This window comes from Podarcis melisellensis (genome assembly GCF_964234715.1).
Source record: "Podarcis melisellensis genome assembly, chromosome: 3".
In the NCBI taxonomy this organism is placed as follows: domain Eukaryota; kingdom Metazoa; phylum Chordata; class Lepidosauria; order Squamata; family Lacertidae; genus Podarcis; species Podarcis melisellensis.
In genome coordinates, this window is record NC_138530.1 from 4,532,252 (window position 1) to 4,554,409 (window position 22,158).

The 22,158-nt window shown below is 47.1% G+C and overlaps 1 protein-coding gene across 2 annotated transcripts in view; it reads right to left on the reverse strand.

The window, feature by feature from the left end:
* Positions 1–22,158, reverse strand: part of KIF13B (kinesin family member 13B) — a 184,586-nt gene that overhangs the window by 60,994 nt on the left and 101,434 nt on the right. For both annotated transcript variants that reach the window (XM_081903636.1, XM_081903635.1), the window contains exons 14-21: positions 21,166–21,296; positions 18,681–18,767; positions 12,643–12,833; positions 10,140–10,350; positions 7,420–7,582; positions 5,810–5,956; positions 3,359–3,508; positions 2,454–2,582 (exon numbers count right to left, since the gene is read on the reverse strand). In XM_081903636.1, the coding sequence (XP_081759762.1) occupies positions 2,454–2,582; positions 3,359–3,508; positions 5,810–5,956; positions 7,420–7,582; positions 10,140–10,350; positions 12,643–12,833; positions 18,681–18,767; positions 21,166–21,296 (1,209 nt within the window). The remainder of the gene's footprint in view (positions 1–2,453; positions 2,583–3,358; positions 3,509–5,809; positions 5,957–7,419; positions 7,583–10,139; positions 10,351–12,642; positions 12,834–18,680; positions 18,768–21,165; positions 21,297–22,158) is intronic.

The window sequence follows — 22,158 nt, forward strand, 5'->3', positions numbered from 1 at the left end:
CGGCGCTCTTCTAATGCAACATCAGCATGCGCATTTATTTTATTTTTGTTTCATAAAATGGATAAAGCGCTCAAAGTGGTTTTCAAAAAGGATCAAGCAATAAAATGGCCACTAAGGAAAATCAAGAAGCAGTTTAAGGCATTGGAAAAGTTAAAATGGCAAGCTAGAAACATTCAGACGAGCCTAAAATAACAAGGGACTAAAAACGGGCAGGCTTTTCTAAACAAGTATACAGCGAAGGTGCCTGCCTGGGATCAATAGTCAGGGAGATGTCAAGGAAATAAACAGCTATCCGATTTTTAGAATACATCTGAAGGCAGCCCTGTTTAGGGAAGTTTCTAATGTTTGAGGTTCTATCGTGTTTTTAATATTCTGTTGGGAGCCGCCCAGAGTGGCTGGGGGAACTCAGCCAGGTGGGCGGGGTATAAATAAATTATTATTATTATTATTATTATTATTATTATTATTATTATTATTATTATTATTACTACTACTACTACTACTACTACTACAGTGGTACCTCGGGTTACATACACTTCAGGTTACATATGCTTCACGTTACAGACTCTGCTAACCCAGAAATATTACCTTGGGTTAAGAACTTTGCTTCAGGATGAGAACAGAAATCGTGCTCCTGCGGCGCAGCGGCAGCGGGAGGCCCCATTAGCTAAAGTGGTGCTTCAGGTTAAGAACAGTTTCAGGTTAAGAATGGACCTCCAGAACGAATTAAGTACTTAACTTGAGGTACCACTGTATTATTCTTTCAAAGGGTTGCTGCCACATTAAAAGATCAAGTTCTGACCAACATGGAATGGGCATCATGTGGCACCTGACCTATTGAAGCAGTCGAGTGGGCACATATGGGCAGTGCCAGATTTACGTATAAGCTAAACAAGCTATAGCTTAGGGCCCCACTCTCTTGAGGGCCCCCCCAAAAGGGAAAAAACCTGGATGTACATTTCCAAACTATAAGATAGAAATCAAATAAAACCTAGATGCAGCAACAGTGTTTAGTGTTGTGTAGGCTCCTGTGATGTAAGTCATGGGCCCCACCTGCTAGCCTGCTCCCTAAAATATCCCTGGTTTGCTCCTTTCTATATACAGGGTGCCTACATTCTGCTATTTATAATTATTAGTAGCTTGCATCATATATTTACACCTACTATTTTTTCATGTTCTAGCAAGTTTCTAGAGACTAGATTATGAGTCTTTGTAAATTTTCTAAAGGAACTTTACTTATTGCCAAATGCCAAGGTGTTTGCATTATTAAGTTTGTTATGAATGAAAAATCATTTTAAGTTAGAGCTTAATTATTTCACTATTAATATACTTCTTCTTTTTTTGTTAGAGCGTTTATCAATTTTCCAATAAAAAACATCCCATTAGCATATCAAATCATAATCAAAAATAAAAAACTAAAATAAAAAAAAATCCAATTATCTTCCGAATTTAATTCTGATTTTGCGACTTGCCACGGTCTGAATGTCAAAGCAACTCCAAGTCTCAGTCTTGCCTCTCACGATATTTCCATATTTCCATATCCGATTTTATCTCTCCAAGCCTCTTTGCCTCTGGCTCTATTAATATACTTCTTCTTAATTGTATTTCAGTTCAACAATTACTTAGATAAAATACATATGTGCAAATGGCTTTAGATACCTACTAGGTCCGTAAATGACCATATAGCATACAGTGGTACCTCTGGTTGCGAACGGGATCCGTTCCAGAGCCCCATTCGCAACATGAGCAGAACGCAACCCACGCCTGCGTGTCTGCGCATACGTGGCTTGCGATTCGCCGCTTCTGCGCACGACGTCATTTTGAGCATCTGCGCATGCGTGAGCGGCGAAACCCAGAAGTAACCCTTTCCGGTACTTCTGGGTCTCCGTGGGACGCAACCTGAAAAGATTTAACCTGAAGCAAACGTAACAAGAGATGTGACTGTATATTCAACACAAAAAACAGCACCAATTTGTTGCTGACAAAGGACAGCTGGATATATAAAGGACCCATTACCTTCAGTAGTTTAGGGCCTCATCCAGCCTAAATCCAGCCCTGTATATAGAATCATAGAATCATAGAGTAGGAAGAGACCACAAGAGCCATCGAGTCCAACCCCCTGCCAAGCAGGAAACACCATCAGAGCACTCCTGACATATGGTTGTCAAGCCTCTGCTTAAAGACCTCCAAAGAAGGAGACTCCACCACACTCCTTGGCAGCAAATTCCACTGTCAAACAGCTCTTACTGTCAGGAAGTTCTTCCTAATGTTTAGGTGGAATCTTCTTTCTTGTAGTTGGGATCCATTGCTCCGTGTCCGCTTCTCTGGAGCAGCAGAAAACAACCTTTGGGGGACGTATGTTGCCTCTGTAGCTATCAGACAGCTAATTGCCCGTTTTCTGTGCCTAGGTGCTTTGCAAAGGGAAGCGGGGAGCACTGTCTCTGCAAACTCACCATGCACGCCAACTTGTGCTCCTGCAGGTCGTTCTCGCCGAATCCTTCCATGCCGTCCTCGCCTCCTGCGATGCGCTCCCCAATCTCCCCGCTCACCCGCACAACTTCGACGTGGAGGCGTCCGGCCACCTGTAAGGTGGGGGGAATAAAAATGCCAGGGTCACGGACCGGCCAGATGGATGCCGAGGAGTGGCGGGGGGCTGAGCGGCCGGGAAGCTGCCCCTGACTCCCACTTTGACACACAGGAGGGGGAGATTTTTAGGAACCCAAAATAAAAATGCAACCCAAGACAAACCGTACACTATTTCTATGCAAAGTCCCAGAATGCCAAGAGGCGCCACCAGTAAATACAGAGAGCGCATGGCCGGTCCGGGAATCAGCATGTTTTTACATGAGCAGAATGTGTCCTTTTATTTAAAATGCATCTCTGGGTTATTTGTGGGGCCTGCCTGGTGTTTTTACATGAGCAGAATGTGTCCTTTTATTTAAAATGCATCTCTGGGTTATTTGTAGGGCATAGGAATTCGTTCATTATTTTTTTGCAAAATATAGTCCGGCCCCCCACAAGGTCTGAGGGATGGTGGACCGGCCCATGGCTGAAAAAAATTGCTGACCCCTGTCCTAGAGCATGGGTAGGCAAAGTAAGGCCCGGGGGCCGGATCCAGCCCGATTGCCTTCTAAACCCAGGTCACGGATGGTCCAGGAATCAGCATGTTTTTACATGAGTAGAATGTGTCCTTTTATTTAAAATGCACCTCTGGGTTATTTCTGGGGCATAGGAATTCATCCTTTTTTCTTTTTTTCAAAATATAGTCCGCCCCCCACAAGGTCTGAGGGACAGGGGACCGGCCCCCTGCTGAAAAAGTTTGCTGACCCCTGGCTTAGGTCACCCAGGAGAAACTCACCTCTCCTTTCTGATTGATGATGGGCACAGCGTACTGCAGCTTCACATCGTAGAAGAGGGACTCCAGGAAGACGTTCGCCACGCCGATGAGGCTGTGGTTCTCCTGCTCGTCGTAAAAAGGATCCGCTCGCCGGAAGTACGACCTCATGACCTTGATCGCAAAAGGGAGACAAGTGGCAAAGCTTTATGGTGGCCAGATCCACAGACAGCTGCCATGGCACTATCTCACAAGATTGAGGACGGTGAATCTCGCTTTCTATTCTACCCTTCCTCCCTGGGTAACCCAAGGTAGCTACACAACATTGTAAATTAAAGCGGTATGGATGTACTGTACTATTTCAAGAAAAAGCATCTCTGTCCATGCTGGCAGGGGCCTTGTGGTCCAAAATATCTGGAGAAAGATTATGGCTGATCTTGGTATACAATAATAATAATCAAAGAAGCTCTTTTGGGCTTCTGGGATGGAAAGGAAAATGAATGAACTTGTGGTGCCTGGATTGAACATCAGCTAGCAGCAGGAAGAATAACTAGATATTACTCTGGATTGAACATTGGATGATAATAATAATAATAATAATAATAATAATAATAATAATAATAATAATAATTTATTTATTTATATCCCGCCCATCTGGTTGGGTTTCCCCAGCCACTCTGGGCGGCTTCCAACAGAACACTATAAAATACAATAACCTATTAAACGTTAAAAGCTTCCCTAAACAGGGCTGCCCTCAGATGTCTTCTAAAAGTCTGGTATTATGGTATTATGAGGAACTCTTGTAGGCACAACTGACAGAAGTCACTTTTTATTCATCTCTTTCTTTCCCTTTATTCTATCATTCTTATATATTTGCTTGTTTGCTTTCTTCTTCATTTTCTTTCTTATGCGTTGTATTGTTTCTGTTTTTTAAGTTAGAGCTTAAAATATATCAAAGAACCTCTTTTGGACTTCTGGGATGGAAAGGAAAATGAATGAACTTGTGATGCCTGGATTCAACATCAGCTAGCAGCGGGAAGAATAACCAGATATTACTCTGGATTGAACACTGGACTACAGTGGTACCTCTGGTTAAGAACTTAATTTGTTTCGGAGGTCCATTCTTAACCTGAAACTGTACTTAACCTGAAGCACCACTTTAGCAGATGGGGCCTCCCGCTGCCACCGCACGATTTCTGTTCTCATCCTGAAGCAAAGTTCTTATCCTATAGTACTATTTCTGGGTTGGCAGAGTCTGTAACCTGAAGCGTCTGTAACCTGAGGTACCACTGTATTATGAAGAGCTCTTGTAGGTACAACTGACGGAAGTCACTTTTTACTCATCTCTTTCTTTCCCTTTATTCTATCATTCTTGTTTGATTTATTCTTCATTTTCTTTCTTATTCGTTGTCTTGTTTCTTTTTTTTTACCGTTATGCTGAAAAGCTTTATTAAAACTATATCTGGTCCATGGGGTCACGAAGAGTTGGAAACGACTAAACGACTAAACAACAACAACAACATATCCATGGTTGGGGAAGGCTGGCCCAAGGCCACACCTCACACAGCCTTTCCAAACACTTGAGTGGTCGTCCCCCGGGTGTTGCTGAGACTACAACTCCCATCAGCCCCAGCCAGCGTGGCCCAATGGATGGTGGGAATTGTAGTCCAACAACATCTGGGGGAATGTCAGGAATCGCTGACCTAGCGCACCCACGGCAGGGGCAAGATTTGAACTGGGAGCCTTCCTAACATTCTCTCACGCTGCGACACCACACCCTGGGGATGAGGAACCAATGTTGTGGAACTCCAGCTCCCATCATCTCTGGCCACTGGTGGGAACTGTAGTCCGAGGGACCTAGAGAACCGTTCTGCTACTCAGGAGAAGCGGCGGCTCCATACCAGTTACAGATAGGTAGCCGTGTTGGTCTGCCATAGTCAAAACAAAAAAATTCCTTCCAGTAGCACCTTAAAGACCAACTAAGTTAGTTCTTGGTATGAGCTTTCGTGTGCATGCACACTTCTTCAGATACACTGAAACAGAAGTTTCCAGACCCTTCTATATAGTGAGAAGGTGGGGAGGGGTATTACTCAGAAGGGTGGTGGGAATGGGTGATTGGCAGATAGCTGTGATGAGCCTGTTGACGACTCTTAACGACTGCAATAGGTCTTACAGGAAAAAGCAAGGGGTGAGAAGGTGAAAAATGGCTTTGTCATGTATGTCTTTTTCCTGTAAGACCTATTGCAGTCGTTAAGAGTCGTCAACAGGCTCATCACAGCTATCTGCCAATCACCCATTCCCACCACCCTTCTGAGTAATACCCCTCCCCAACCTCTCACAATATAGAAGGTTCTGGTGACTTCTGTTTCAGTGTATCTGAAGAAGTGTGCATGCACACGAAAGCTCATACCAAGAACTAACTTAGTTGGTCTTTAAGGTGCTACTGGAAGGAATTTTTTTGTTTTGGATCCATACCAGGTTGTCTTCCTCGCAGTCCTTCCATTCTTGATAGAGGTCCCTCATGTCTACCAGCCGGTTCTCCAGCTTCTCCAGGGACCAGATCTGCTTGCCTTTCCCTTTCCTCCGAACTTGGATGGCCGGCTCACTAAGCACGGCACCTCGCTGCAGGGGGGAAAAGGACGAAGGAGGAGATTGGCGGGAGAGAGCAGAAATAAAATGTCAAGGCAAAAATCAGCTTGGGAATGCGAATGGAATTTCCTTTAAAACACAAAGCAAACTCACTCATAATGCACCCAAAGAGCAGCCAGAACTGGAATGTTTTCATGTTGCAGGCAATAGAAGTATTGCACATGATGGAGAAGATATTTGATCCTTTATCTATTTAATAAATTGTTAACGAAACAACCCCAAAGAGGTTTATGAAGAGAATACATATCGTGAACCAGTTGGCTGAACCGAAGGCAAACGGCAGCTTGTTAAGATGAAAACCTTTGATCGCTTAACCTCTTTATTTTTCAAGAAAACCCCTGTACAGCGGTACCTTGGTTTGCATACGTCTTGGTTTGCATACGTTTTGAATTACAAACAAGTCAATCCCAGAACTGCGTGTTCCGGTCTGCAACCTTTTTTGAGATTAAAACCCATTTTTTTTTGCATTACGAACAAAAAAATTTTGGAGGCCCCATTGGTGAAAGCGCGCCTTGGGTTACAACCTGTTTTGATTTACAAACGGACCTTGAGAACGGTTATGGTTATAAACCAAGGTACCACTGTACAGTGTTATAGGGTAAAGGTCAAGGGACCCCTGACGATTAGGTCCAGTCGTGGCCGGCTCTGGGGTTGCGGCACTCATCTCGCTTTACTGGCTGAGGGAGCTGGTGTACAGCTTCCGGATCATGTGGCCAGCAGGACTAAGCCGCTTCTGGCGAACTAGAGAAGCACATTGAAATGCCGTTTACCTTCCCACCAGAGTGGGACCTATTGATCTACTCACACTTTGACGTGCTTTCGAACTGCTAGGTTGGCAGGAGCAGGGACCGAGCAACAGGAGCTCACCCCGTCGCGGGGATTCGAACTGCTGACCTTCTGATCGGCAAATCCTAGGCTCTGTGGTTTAACCCACAGTGCCACCCGCGTCCTTGTACAGTGTTATACTGTACCCCAAACAGTGGTACCTCGGTTTTTGGACGTAATCCGTTCCGGAAGACCGTTCGACTTCCGAAACGTTCGGAAACTGAGGCGCAAAGGGCTGTCTGCAAATGCAATGGAGAAAATTGGGGGGGGGGGGACACCCAGCGGAAGCTGTTCGCCTTCCGAGACGCGTTCGAAAATGGAAGCATTGGCTTCCGGGGTTTCGGTGTTCGAAAACCAAAACGTTCAGCTTTCGAGATGTTCAAAAACCAAGGTACCACTGTATTCTGTTGTAAAAGCACATGGCAGACCTAACTGATCGTGCAAATAAATAAGGTGTATGTTTTGGGGTTGTTGTTTTTTTAACTAAAGCTGTGTTTTTTGGCCTAAAAATACAAATGCTCTAAATCAATACATAATAGTCATCGAAATTCCAGCTGGCCTATGGAATCCATTCTTGAAAGACGATGAATGTGGCTGGACAGGTGCCTCACCTTTCTGTTTGCGTTAAGGCTGGAGGCTGGGATCTGCAGGGTGACCTTGTATTCTGTCCGTTTGTCCATCTCTTCAGCGATGAAGCTGGCTTCTCTCACGTACAAGTTGGCCTTCATTATCTGCTCCCTCAGCTTTCTCAGGCTGTGGGTCAACATCTCTTCCCTTTGGAGAAAGAGTGAAGGAATGGGTTTCCCAAACCCAAAACTGACTGTGCAGGCAGTTTGAAACTGGCACCAAAATCCCTATTTTCCCTTAGCAATTAACTTGAGCTCTGAGTCAATGTATAAACAAAAACCCAGCTGAATAAACAAGTGCTCAGAGCCCTCTCCTTTATCAGTTCATGACGGCAAGGATGGCCTTGACAGTTCCAGTAGAACAGGGATGACACGTCTAGGTCTTATCTTACATCCTGGACACACTCTGACGCACAGACCTAGTCCGGGAACAGCGCCAGAGTGTGTTCTTGGAAATGGTGACCTCTTGCTCCAAGATAAGAGTAGGAACAGGAATACCTTTTTATGGTCAGAAGTACAGGAAGAAATACCCTTTTATGGTTAAGAATACCGGAGCAGAAACATATGTGATGTCAACCTGTGTGTATAGGCTGACATGGTTGGATTCCTGGGGAAGGAGGGAGAGGGTGCCTGGAGGATATATATACTGCATGAAATTTCTCATTTCTTTGGACTTGCTGTGGACTTGATCACGCAAGTGCCTTCTGCTGTTCCGTAGAGCAGAAATAAAGAACTCTTTCTCTGAACCAGCCCTCGGTGTCATTTGACTTCCTCCCTCCTGTCCGGGAGCAACACAGAGCCCACCAATCGGTAAAGTCTAATAAGGCTATAAGAGGAAACCGTGCGATTTGGAAAAGAGCATTTCAACGGCTGCCAAAGATGCAAATCCCAAGGATCAGTTTTGGAATTTGTACAAGGAGTTGTAATACGGCTAGAATTGAAACATCTAACCAGAAGCTCAACTGTTTATGGGACCACAATGCTGGTATCTGAACGGGGTAGGAGCAGTTTTGCAACTTCCATTGTCATTATCATTCCTAGATTTAGAGGGACCACCTTGTTTAAGAGCTCATGGTGAGCAGTTTGCCACTTTGAACTATGCTTTTTAGATCATGGTTTGGAGACGAACCATGGTTGTCACTAACCATAGTTTACCCTGTTGGGACACCATGGTAAACATGGGTGGTGAAACGGTGGCTGTTAAAGTGGTTGTTGAACTACAATTACATAATCGCAGACCACTGGCCATAATGGCTGGGGTTCTTGGAAGCCCAATAGCGTCCAAGAGCCACACACCCCTCCAGTAAACCATGGCTTGTATGAACCAGGAAGTGGGAGGATGGAGCACACAGGCCCAAAACGTGTCCCTGATGAACAAACCATGGATTTGTCATCGTTCTTGAATGGGGTCGCAATGCACCTATAAAATGCAAAAGGCTAAGGTTGCAGTCCTCAGCTCTCCTAAGGATAAGTCCCACTCATGCTGAGAGCAACAGTCTGTGATAGGCTGCCATGCTCTGAGTGTTGTGGACTGCCAACCTTACTATATGCTTGTGAAACATGGACCACTTATAAACGCCCTCTCCAACTCCTCGAAAGATTCCATCAACGGTGTCTCCGAAAATTTTTACACATCACTTGGGAAGACAGGCAAACCATTATCAGTGTACTGGAAGAAGCAAAGATCACCAGTGTCGAAGCAATGAATCTTCAACATCAACTTTGTTGGACTGGTCATGTGGATGCCTGATGATCGTCTTCCAAAGCAACTACTCTATTCCGAACTTAAAAATGGGAAGCGTAATACTGGTGGTCAACAAAAGAGGTTTAAAGACTGTCTCAAGGCAAATATTTTAAAATGTAGTATAAATACCGACAATTGGGAAACACTGGGCTGCAAGTGCTCCAGTTAGAGAACAGCCTTGACCAAAGGTGTCATGGGCTTTGAAGACACTCAAACTCAAGACACAAGGGAGAAACGTGCTAAGAGGAGGGCACGTTCTATAATTTATTATAGAATGCAAGGGGGAAAAGGTAGAAAGAAATCTACAGAGGTCGAATTGCTGTGGAGGGAAGCAGAGAGTGGGTGATGGGTTTTATAATTATGCAACTGTTGTAATTTAGATATTATATTTTATGTGAGGGAATCATTGGGAAATTTGGTTATTATGTATTGTCAGGGAACTGCCATCGGAGCCAGAGGGAGAGGGAGGGCTCCAGAGGGATTCTGGAGAGCGTCCCGGGAGGGAGAGAAGCAGCCCATCTTCTGGGGAAGGAAATCAGCGTAGCACCAGTGGAGAAGGGGGGCAGATGGGGGAATCAGCGAGGTGGCTCCATGATTCCTTGCCGGAGACCAGCAGGGAGAGCACGGGTCCTCCGCTGCCCACACCCTCCCTGCGCAGAAGGCTTCCGCGCAGGGAGAGTAGGCGGAGCCTAGGCATCAAAGAGCTTCTTTGCTGGAAGAAGTTCAAGAAACCATCACTGATGGATTCTGCCAGCGATTGAGACGGCTGTCCGGACAGAAAGGGTTCACCCAGGTAACCCAGCCAGGTGTGGCGCAGATTTACGCACGAGCAACCCCTAGAACCATTACATGTATATATGTTAAGTTTCAATAAAGATCTTCGAATTATTTTTTTTAAAAAAAGGCTGCGACTTCTACGCAGGTGCTCCTCCCACTGAACTGCTGTACTCCCTCCACTCACCTCTCTTCCGCCCACTGCCGAAGTCGCTGCTGAGCGTTGGGAGAGTGCCAGGAGAACCTGTCCATGGTGCGGAAGTGCTGTTTCTCAGGGGACAGGCGCCTCCGGAGCTGCTCCAGCTCGTGCTCATACATCAGCCTCTGGCGCTCCAGCGCAGTCCGTTTCTCTTCCTCATGCTGCTGCTCCAGGCTTTGCAAAATCGACTGCATGGGGTCTAGGAAGGCGGAAGAGTTTGTTTCAGTCGGACGCGGGCCACAGGCTCCGCAAAGCTCCATGGTATCCACAGAGGACCATTCCATCAACGGTGTCTCTGAATTTTACCCATCGCTTGGGAAGACAGGCAAACTAATGCCAGCGTAGTGGATTCATAATTGACTTCTGCTCAATGATTGAAACTAAGACCTTCACGTCGAATCGGACTATGGACTTACATGAACTTATCTCCATTCAGAAACTCTTAAAAAGTAAAGGGACCCTGACCATTAGGTCCAGTCGTGGCCGACTCTGGGGTTGCGGCGCTCATCTCGCTTTATTGGCCGAGGGAGCCGGCGTACAGCTTCCGGGTCATGTGGCTAGCATGACTAAGCCGCTTCTGGCCAACCAGAGCAGTGCACGGAAACACCGTTTACCTTCCCGCTGGAGCGGTACCTATTTATCTACTTGCACTTTGAGGTGCTTTTGAACTGCTAGGTTGGCAGGAGCAGGGACCGAGCAACGGGAGCTCACCCCAAACCACCAACCTTCTGATCGGCAAGTCCTAGGCTCTGTGGTTTAACACACAGCGCCACCCGCCTCCCCAGAAACTCTTACTGTATCTCTTATCCTGTAATGAATTATTGTGTTATACATATCCTCATGATTCGTAATCTCTGTTTGAGTTTGTAATCTCTATCTGAGTTTGTAATCCTTGTCAGAATATGCACTTTTGAATGGATTAGTTTTCGTTACAATTGACTATTGATCTGTGAGTAGGGAACATTCCCACAACTGAAACTTATATTGGCCAGAGTTCTTGGTGTGCTTTTTTCTTAGCGTACTGGAAGGAGCAAAGATCACGCGTGTCGAAGCGATGATTTTTCAATATCAGCTTCGTTGGACTGGTCATGTTGTGCGGATGCCTGATGACTGTCTTCCAAAGCAACTATTCTATTCCCAACTTAAAACTGGAAAGCCTATGCTGTTGGTCAACAAAAGAGGTTCAAAGACTCTCTCAAGGCAAATCTTTAAAAAATGTAGTATAAACACCGACAACTGGGAAACACTGACTTGCGAGAGCTCCAGTCGGAGAACAGTCTTTACCAAAGGTGTCATGGGCTTTGAAGACGCTCAAACTCAGGACGCAAGGGAGAAACGTGCTAGGAGGAAGGTCTTGGAACTTTGAAGTGTCAGGCATAGCTCAAATGGCTTTAGCCCAAACGTAGCAGAGTTTTCCTGCACAGCGAAGAAGCTAGTTGAGGTGGAATGACCAATCAGCTAGACTCAGAATAACTATTTACAGGATTTATTAAAAGGAAAAAATAAAACCAGCAGTTTCTGCATACAAAACAAAGCAAAATAAATCCTTTCTTTCTCTCTCTCTACACAGCACTCCTAACTCCTAACACACCCTCCTCACAAACTGTGCTAGCATTCCTAGATAACAGAGTTGAGTGCTGGTCGTTAACCAATCAGAGTACAGTAAGTAGTTTCTAGGTCAAGCAGACCTTGGCTTTCTGCCAAGAGCAAATTGACACGGCCTTGAGTTAATTGTGTAAAGCCAGAATCTGTAAGTTTCCATGAGAATCAATTAACAGAAACTGAACAGAAGGCACACTTGGCAATTCCACACCGTGATCAACTCCCGCCCAGAAACCGATGTCCCCACTGTGGAAGGACGTGTGGATCCAGAATTGGTCTCCACAGTCACTCACAGACTCACTGTTAAGACCGTGTTCATGGAAGACAATCTTGCTCAGCTACGAGGGATTGCCAAAGAAGAGAGAGAACCGTGGAGAGGCACCATTCCTTACAAGCCTTGCCCGAGGTGCATTGCTTCGGAGAGCAATCCCAGGCAATGCTGCTCAGCATTGCAGCTGCTTGCTCAATGCACCTATGAATTCAGAGCAAGAGCACCCATGTTTCTGAGCACAATTCAAAGTGTTGGTGCTGACCTTTAAAGCCCTAAGCGGCCTCGGTCCAGTATACCTGAAGGAGCATCTCCACCCCCATCGTTCTGCCCAGACACTGAGGTCCAGCTCTGAGGTCCTTCTGGCGGTTCCCTCATTGCGAGAAGTGAGGTTACAGGGAACCAGGCAGAGGGCCTTCTCGGTGGTGGCGCCTGCACTGTGGAACACCCTCCCTTCAGATGTGAAGGAAATAAGTAGCTATCTTATATTTAAAAGACACCTGAAGGCAGTTTGTAATATTTAATGCTGTATTGTTTTTAACACGCGATTGGAAGCCGCCCAGAGTGGCTGGGGAAACTCAGCCAGATGGGCGGGGTATAAATAATAATTATGCTCCTTACCGTTGCCACCCAGAGCTTTCATGGTGACCTCCATCTGCGCATACTCGTAGCTGAAGTTAATCTCGCTGGAAACCTCACTGGAGCTGTCCCCGTCCAAATCTAGCTGCTCTGAACTGTTGCTTCCTTTCATTGAATTGTCTTTGTCATCGTCCTCGGCTTCCGACTTCTTTTTCTTTTTCGGCAAATTCAGCCTGGAAAGGAGGGAATGGTCCCATTAAAACTCTGGTCGATGCAAAAGATCCCCGCACTTCAGGGGGGGTTGGACTAAATGGTACCTTCCATCTCTACAATTCTATGACCTTTGATCAAATTACAGAATTCTAATATATCTCCTGATATGCCCCACGGAGGACCTTAAGGTCCATAAATAGCATCATCCTAGAGGTCCCGAGCCCTAAGGAAGTCAGATTAGCCTCAACCAGAGCCAGGGCCTTTTCAACAATGGCTCCCACGCTCTGTCTCATGAGACCAGGACCCTGCAGGATCTGATTTCTTTCCGCAGGGCCTATAAGACAGAGTTGTTCCGCCTGGCCTTTGGCTTAGAATCAACTTGATCCCCTTCCCCTCTTTCCTTCTGTGATGGAAATCCCATTTGGGGACTTCCCTGGCTTTTTTCTGGCCCATGTAGGACCAGTCTGGATAGTTGGCCTTGGTGAAGATTTGATGTTTTTATCCCCCAAAATGTTTTTGATTGAGTTTCCACTGAAATGAGGCTGCATTTTAATGTTGTATTTTAATCTTGTTTTTAAGTTGTATTTTAATCAATTGTTTTTATACCTGGTGTTAGCTGCCCTGAGCCCAGTCTTGGCTGGAGCGGGCGGGGTATAAATAAAGTTACAGAGTGGGAGATCAACACCTTTTATTGTTCGTTTTGTTTCAGCCCACAGGGTACAATTCGCTCTTAGGCAACTCTTGCTCATTTCAGTAAGGCTGCTTACTCTAAGGTGGAGCCGTCTAGGCCAGACATGTCCAAAGTCCGTTCCGGGGGACCAATCTGGCCCGCCGGTCAGTTTAATCCAGCCCCTGTGGCAGTTTATTTCCTGGGGTAAAAAACTGTAAAACCTCAACAACTTCAATCCTAAAAAAAAAAGGTTAACAACTTTGGTCGGCCCTCATTTCATCAAATCTGGCCCTCTTTGAAAAAAGTTTGGACACCACTGCAGTCTAGGCGATTTGAACTACCATATTTTTCGCTCTATAAGACACACTTTTCCCCTCCTAAAAAGTAAGGGGAAATGTGTGTGCGTCTTATGGAGCGAATGCAGGCGGGAGGCTCCGCTCAGCGCTCCCTTTAAAGAGCACACGGAGCATGTGTGCGGCTCTTGGGGGCTTTTCCCCAAGGAGGGAGAAGGGCTTTTTCCTCGGGGAAAAGCCCCCAAGAGCCACACACACGCTCCGTGCGCTCTTTAAAGGGAGCGCGGCTCTTGGGGGAGCCTTCATCCCACTGTCCGGGAAAGGCTGCGCGCGGCTATCCCATAAGCCAGGTCAGCAAGCAGGATTGCTGTGCTGCAATTCCCATTGCTGTCCTGGCTTCTGGCTTAGCGCACGGCTCTTGCGCGAGGTGGGGGAAGGGACAGAGAGCCTGTGTACGGCTCTTGGGGGCTTTTCCCCGAGGAGGAAGAAGCCTGCAAGCGCCGCACACACGCTCCACACGGCTTGTGAAAGGGAGCGCTGAGCAGAGCCTGGGATGCATACAGGCTCTGCTCAGCGCTCCCTTTAAAGAATAATTTTTTCCTCGCATTTCCCCTTTGAAAATGAGGTGCTTCTTATGGTCAGTTACGTCTTATGGAGCGAAAAATACGGTACAACTCCCATCAGTCGCACTCAGCCTCAGAGGTGTTGCTCCCAAACCTCTGGAGGGCACAAGGTTGGGGAAGGCTGCAGTAAGGCATGTGCAGGCGAACATCTGGGAGGAATGCGCTGCGTTGTTACCTGGCAAGAGGGCGTGTGCCGCTCAAGTTTTCTAAAGCCAAAATTCCTCTGGTGAGCTCTAACCAACCAAACAGCTCTAAGGATTATATCCTTCAAACAGAAAACCACAGGCACGCCCTCCGCTCCCCATCCAGCTTTTATCCGGAATTAAAAGGCACCCAAGGGAGTTATTAAAAAATCACAGGGATTCATCTGCAATGCCAGAGGTTAAGGGAATCCTACAGGCCTAGGTGTGGACTTGCCAGGCTCCTGGTTTTTAAAGATTTTTTGCAATGCTTTTAAATTAAACCAGGACACCCAGTTACATAGCAGTGCAAAGGTATACAGTGGTACCTCGGGTTAAGTACCGTATTTTTCGCTCTATAAGATGCACCAGACCACAAGACGCACCTAGTTTTTGGAGGAGGAAAAGAAGAAAAAAAAAAACATTCTGAATCTCAGAAGCCAGAACAGCAAGAGGGATCAGTGAAAGCAGCAATCCCTCTTCCTGTTCTGGCTTCAGGGATAGCTGCGCAGCCTGCATTCGCTCCATAAGACACACACACATTTCCCCTTACTTTTTAGAAGGGAAAAAGTGAGTCTTATAGAGCAAAAAATACGGTACTTAATTCATTCCGGAGGTCTGTTCTTAACCTGAAACTGTTCTTAACCTGAAGCACCACTTTAGCTAATGGGGCCTCCTGCTGCCGCCGCGCCGCCAGAGCACGATTTCTGTTCTCATCCTGAAGCAAAGTTCTTAACCCGAGGTACTATTTCTGGGTTAGCGAAGTCTGTAACCTGAAGCGTCTGTAAGCTGAAGCGAATGTAACCCGAGGTACCACTGTACAGCCTTCTTGCAGCCTAATTTAAATGTCAGCCTCCACCGAGGTGCTGAAAAACTCAAGGTACACTGGTGTGCAATGCAGTCTTGTTATTCTGATATGGAATGGTTTTGCTTTTATTACAGTGGACGCTCAGGCTGCGAACGTGATCTGTGTGGGATGCATGTTCGCAACCCACAGCATTTGCAACCCACAGCGGCGCATGGGTTGTGATTTGGTGCTTCTGTGCCGAAACCTGGAAGTAACCCGTTCCGGTACGTCGGGGTTTCGGCGGTCCATAACCTGAAAAAATGCAACCTGAAGTTTCTGTAACCCGAGGTATGACTGTACTTTAATTGCACGTGTTTACTCATCGTTATGTTTTTGCAATCCACCCCGGGACCACTTGGTCAGGGGTGGCTACAAAAACCAATAATAAAAATAAACCGAAAAGGAGGGTGTAGAGATGGGAAGGAGCAGCTATTAAGAGCGGATCTTCCTCCCTCTTGACTGCTGGGACCCATTAAATCAGGGGTTCCCAAACCTTTTTGGGTCACTGCCCCCCGGGTTCCATAAACTCACCCCAGTGCCCCCTCTATAAAAAGCATCACTCAGAACAGCTGTTTGCATGACCCACTAAGGAGCGGCACTAGAAAAGTCAGAACGGTAACAGTTAATTGCTTTTACAGATAGGTAGCCGTGTTGGTCTGCCATAGTCAAAACAAAAAAATTCCTTCCAGTAGCACCTTAAAGACCAACTAAGTTAGTTCTTGGTATGAGCTTTCGTGTGCACGCACACTTCTTCAGATACAGTTAATTGCATGTTCATTCAAAGTCCCAATTAAAACTATTTAATTTACTGAACGGGACGCAGGTGGCGCTGTGGGTTAAACCACAGAGCCTAGGACTTGCCGATCAGAAGGTCGGCGGTTCGAATCCCCGTGACGGGCTGAGCTCCCATTGCTCGGTCCCTGCTCCTGCCAACCTAGCTGTGATGGACTGGGAATCCGATTCAGAGGCTGAACCGAAGGAATCCCAGCCTGCACAGGAGTCCCCGCCTCCAGGGCCGGCTGAACTGGGGCAGGGCCTTGATTCTGAAGCGCCTGCACCTGTGCCGGATCCTCAGGAGCAGTCACCAGGTGAATCCACTCTGGCTCCAGAGGTGGTTGAGGACTCAGTGCCTACAGGTGAGTCTCCCCCTGGGCCCAGTAACCCTTCGGCCTCTCCTGAACTGCAGAGGCTCAGGGCAGAGAGGCGAAGGGAACTGGTTTCTCCCAGGAGGAGTGCTCGCCTTAAGGCCAGGAGAGGTGGGTCTCCTGGGGGCCGGGACCGCCCCTGGCCTCAGAGAAGATAAAGGCCAGTCAGCTCGGTCCCAGGTTGCGGGAGCAACGTCGTTGTTGAGTACCTGTTCCTGCCCGGACCCAGACCTGACCCTCCAGTGTTCCTGTCCCCGCCCGGCTTCCTGTTTCGGACCTCGCCTCGCTCCTTGTGAACTGTTTCCAGGCTAGTGACCCAGGACCGGACTTTGACTATGCCAACGGTAACCTTCCCCCCGGGACCAGCACACTAGCAATTTGAAAGCACATCAAAGTGCAAGTAGATCAACAGCATTTCCGTGCGCTGCTCTGGTTTGCCAGAACGGCTTAGTCCTGCTGGCCACATGACCCGGAAGCTGTACGCCGGCTCCCTCGGCCAATAAAGCGAGATAAGCGCCGCAACCCCAGAGTCGGCCACGACTGGACCTAATGGTCTGGGGTCCCTTTACCCTACCTTAATTTACTGAACAAAACTGATGAACTTGACCCAGTGATACCAGCTTTTCAAAGTCTGATATCCATTTACACCTCCAGTGCCCCCCTGCCACCCACTTTCCTCTTAGAGCTCCCCACCGCCGGTAATTCCCCCCAGGGAGGGTGTACAGCCCACTTTGCATTTAATTATATCAACTATATGCAGAACTCTCACATGGGCGCCATTGCCATTCCAAGAGAACGAGGGAGGTGTTCACGGCTCCGCTTTTTCGAGAAAAATAGCACTGATTCCACGTGCCTTGAAAGGTAAACGCATTGCTTGCTAACATCAACATGCAAGCTAGCCAAAATAATAATAATAATAATAATAATAATAATAATAATAATAATAATAATAATAAATTTTATTTATATCCTGCCCTCCCCAGCCGAAGCCGGGCTCAGGGCGGCTAACAACAATCAAATAATCAAACAGTCAAATAATCACACATTCTAAAAATATTTCATTATAAAAATTAATTAAAATCAAATTGATGGCAACTGATTAAGCAAAATTCTGTGCAGGTTGCCAGAGGAGGGAGTCAGGCTGCGCCCTGACCAAAGGCCTGGTAGAACAACTCTGTCTTGCAGGCCCTGCGGAAAGATGTCAGGTCCCACAGGGCCCTAGTCTCTTGTGACAGAGCGTTCCACCAGATTGGAGCCGCAGCCGAGAAAGCCCTGGCTCTAGTTGAGGCCAGCCTAACCTCTCTGTGGCCTGGGATCTTTAGGATGTTTTTATTTGCAGACCGTAAATTTCTCTGTGGGACATACCAGGAGAGGCGGTCCCATAGGTACGAGGGTCCTAGGCCGTATAGGGCTTTAAAGGTTAAAACCGGCACCTTAAACCTGATCCTGTACTCCACCGGGAGCCAGTGCAGCTGGTATAGCACCGGGTGAATGTGATCTCGCAGCGAAGACCCCGTAAGGAGTCTCGCTGCGGCATTCTGCACCCGCTGGAGTTCCTGGGTCAGTCTCAAGGGCAGCCCCACGTAGAGCGAGTTACAATAATCTAGTCTGGAGGTGACCATCGCGTGGATCACAGTGGCTAGGTCAGGGTGAGAGAGATAAGGGGCCAACTGCTTAGCAAAACCCCAGCTTCATGAAATCTACAAACCCCGATCTTAAGACTCCCTCTCCGTTTTAGAGAAATCATTTCCCCTGCCCCGAATACACGCACTTCTAAAAAGCTAAGAGGGCCTCCTCTTCTGCCTGCCTCTGTAATTCAAGCACTAAAGTAACCTACTTTGAAAACAAAACAAAGAGGAGAAAGAAAAACTGAAGCAAGGATCAGGAACCCGCCATGAAATAAATCAATACCTCTGACAACACCCGTTCAGGAGATGTGCATTTCACAACGGAGGCTGCAGCCCCCACAGCAAAGGGGCCTTCGCCACCAGGTTTGGTGAGATCCGGCAGTTCTATCTGGCGAACGCCGTTCAGCTCCACCCCGGGACCCTGAGAGCTTTCCAAAAACACACAAGACAAAGCCAGGGAGGGACAAAGAGTAGCTGCCTACCTGAAAAAATGATTGTTTCCCCACAGAATCCTGTCTCCGTGGTGCAACTGTGTGGGGCCCGTCACAGCCGTGCCATTGACGAAGGTCCTGCGGAAGAGGAGGAGGAAGAGAAACAGAGTCAGGCCCCCCCTGCACCCCAATTATTAGAAGGCTGTGGTATGATGAGCAAAGGGGACTGGATCTGTTAGGGCCACTGTTATTTATCTTTATACCTGCCTTTTTCCTGGACTCAAGGCGGCTTACGTAAGGCAGATAAAATGCAAAAAGCTAAAAGCACATCAAAGGTAATTGAAGAAGAGTTTGGATGTGATATCCCGCTTTATCACTACCCGAAGGAGTCTCAAAGCGGCTAACATTCTCCTTTCCCTTCCTTCCCCACAACAAACACTCTGTGAGGTGAGTGGGGCTGAGAGACTTCAGAGAAGTGGGACTGGCCCAAGGTCACCCAGCAGCTGCATGTGGAGGAGCGGGGAAGCGAACCCCGTTGACCAGATTACGAGTCCACCACTCTTAACCACTACACCACACTGGCTCTCACTTGCAAAACTCTAATAGAATTTGAACGATGTTAAAAAAAGAAATTAAACACAGATAATATAAATGGCATGGCACTATTGAAAGCTTTCCCCCAAATTTCCCAAAAGCCTGCAGGGATAAAATAGCCTTTGTCTTCCAGCTGAAGGACAAGGAGGAAAACAGTCTCGCTTCTCTAGGGAGGGAGTTAAGAAGTTTTCTGGGAGCAGCCGCCAAGATCATGCACAGCTAAGGAAAATAACGGAGCATCTCCCATTTCCCTCGCCCTGCAGATCCTCAAAATCCTTTTCTCTCGCCCTGCAGTCAAAATCCTTGTGAATGGAAGCACCCTCTCCTGAAAGCTTCGATCTCCTCGCTGTGGGAAAAGGCAGAACCCCACTCTCTCAGTTGCCGCAAAGCCCTTACTCTGTCTCTCCCGAGTCCTCTCGGCTCTCTGTTCCCGGAAACCGGGCCGAATTCTGTTTCCAAGTTCTCCAAGGTGGTCCTTTTCTGTCCCTCCTGGCTGGGAACGGACAGAAAGGCAGCCAGTCTGGGCTCCCGCTGTGGGTGCCTTGCTCCCTATGGCCCAAGAGCTTTTGTAGCTGGAGTCAGTCCGGGCCCACCCAGGCCAGGTGGGAAAAGGCCTGCAAAGGAGGGAGCAGGTCTTCCAGGACTCACAGCCACGATGGCCCCGGAAGCTCTAAGTCACTGCAGGGAGTGGCAGGTAGCCTCACAGAAAGTCTGTCTCTCCCTCCCTCTCTCTCTCTCGATTTTTACTGAATGCATAAAAAATTCCAAGCCGAGAAAGCCCACAGTTTTGGCACCACGTCTCCATTTAAATTCTCTGCATTGATTTGTTCTGTTTAGAATGAAGTGGGATGTTGAGAAAGGAGAGAAGGGGGGTTGCAGGGGGAGCTGGGCAGTTTTCCCTAATTTCCCAAAGTGGAATTTCAGAATTCTTTCCATGTTTTATGAACCACTCTGCAGGAAAAGCCACAAGGCTTTCTTTCAGGAAAGAAAGAGAAGGAGGGAGGGGAAGAGAGAAAGATGGATGGAAGGAAGGAAGGAAGGAAGGAAGGAAGGAAGGAAGGAAGGAAGGAAGGAAGGAAGGGTGGGTGGGTTATAAGGATTTTAAGGTCTCAAATATAAATATTCATAAATGCACACATATCTAAATATATGAACCACGTGTCAGGAATCGTACAGGAGAGCAATCCTGGTGCCATTTTGACTCTCCAAATGACCTCAAATATTCCTCTGCAGTAAGGGAGGCAAATGGGGAAAGCCTTCCCATTGTCTTTTTGCTTGCAAATCCTGTCTTAAGGTACCTGAAGAAGTGTGCATGCACACGAAAGCGCATACCAATAACAAACTTAGTTGGTCTCTAAGGTGCTACCGGAATGAATTTTATTTTTTTGTTTCGACTACGGCAGACCAACACGGCTGCCTACCTGTAACCTGTCTTAAGGGCGTATTTGTGTATGAACAGGGTGAGCCTGTGACCTGGACTCAGGAACTAGAGTATTAACCATCACAAAAGAATGGCCAGGCTGCCCAGGTAATGCAATCAGTGACCATTATCAGGTATCCTGGAGGGCAGGATTTCCGCTGTAGACCGCCTCCTTCTGTGATGTATGTATGATGTGTGGGTTTTTTTGGGGGGGGGGTTGGTTTTGAGATACAGGGTGGGCAATTTCAAAAGTCTATTTTGTGCACCATTGTTCTGGGTTCCTCCTCCTTCCTGCATGTGGTGAGTGAGGACCCTGTTGCAACAGTTTAATAAAGACCAGGATTACTAGCCGCTTTGCTTCTCAATAGTCTCTGGTTGGCCTCTATTATTTTCTCCTACCGATGGGGAACCCACTTAAGGACTCTATATGAAGCTCCGGAATACACTATAAGGGAAAGGAGCAGTTTTTCTTGTAATGGAAGGAGAGAGAGAGAGAGACAAACAAATAAACACTCATCTTACCTAGTATTCTTCTGGGGTGTCAGCATAACCTGACCGTCCAAAGTGATGTCAATTATACAGTGTTCAGGCAGAATGCCCATGCCACAAAGCTGGATGTCTTGGGAGTTATCTGACCCAATCAACGTGTGCTCCTGCAAAAGGTTCAAGGTTGATGGGCGGTTTAAAAGACAGCAAAAGTGTGGGGGTGCATTTGCTCAACATGGGAGGAAGATCCATAGCTCAGTGGCAGAGGACCTCCACTGAATTGCAGGGGGTTGGACTAGATGACCCACGGGGTCCCTTCCAATTCTATAATTCTATGCACCTGAAAAATCCCAGGTTCAATCCCAGGCAGCCCCAGAGGCCCCAGCCTGAAACCCTGGAAAGCTGCTGCCAGTCAGGATATCTGTTGTTGTTGTTGTTATATTTGATTATATCCTGCTTTCCCCCCCAGAACCAGGACTCCAGGTGGCTCACAAAAATGTAAACCTACACAGATAAGTCGCAACTAGCTATATATATATATATATATATGCAGGTTTTGGTGTCCTCGGGTGTCTTCCCGTGTAAAAGTTGGGGTGTCTAGGCGACGTTTCGACGAGGTCTCACTCGTCATCTTCAGGCTGGTGCTTTCGGCTTCTTGTTACTGGAACAGAGCAGGATCTCAGTGTTTGAGTTCCTATAAATACTGTTGAGGGGGTGTGGTGTATAGCCTCCAATGTTCTGGGCAGAGAGGAAGTTCCCAGGCTAGTGTGCCTTTTCTTCTTTTGTTCCTTAATTACTTGAGGGATATCTTGAGTGATTTCTTGAGTGATATCCTGAGTACCACTTAGGTGGGTCATTAGGTGTGGATTAGTTGCTAAAGTCTTTGTGTCTTGACCTCTTGAACTTTGTGAAGAGTTTTTCTGAGAAGATGGCTGTACTGCACTTAGTTGTGCTCTGGCTTGGCTTCGTGTATAGGGGCGAGCTGTGGTTTTGTGGCCTGTGTCAGCCAGATCTGTGTAGGGATTGCAG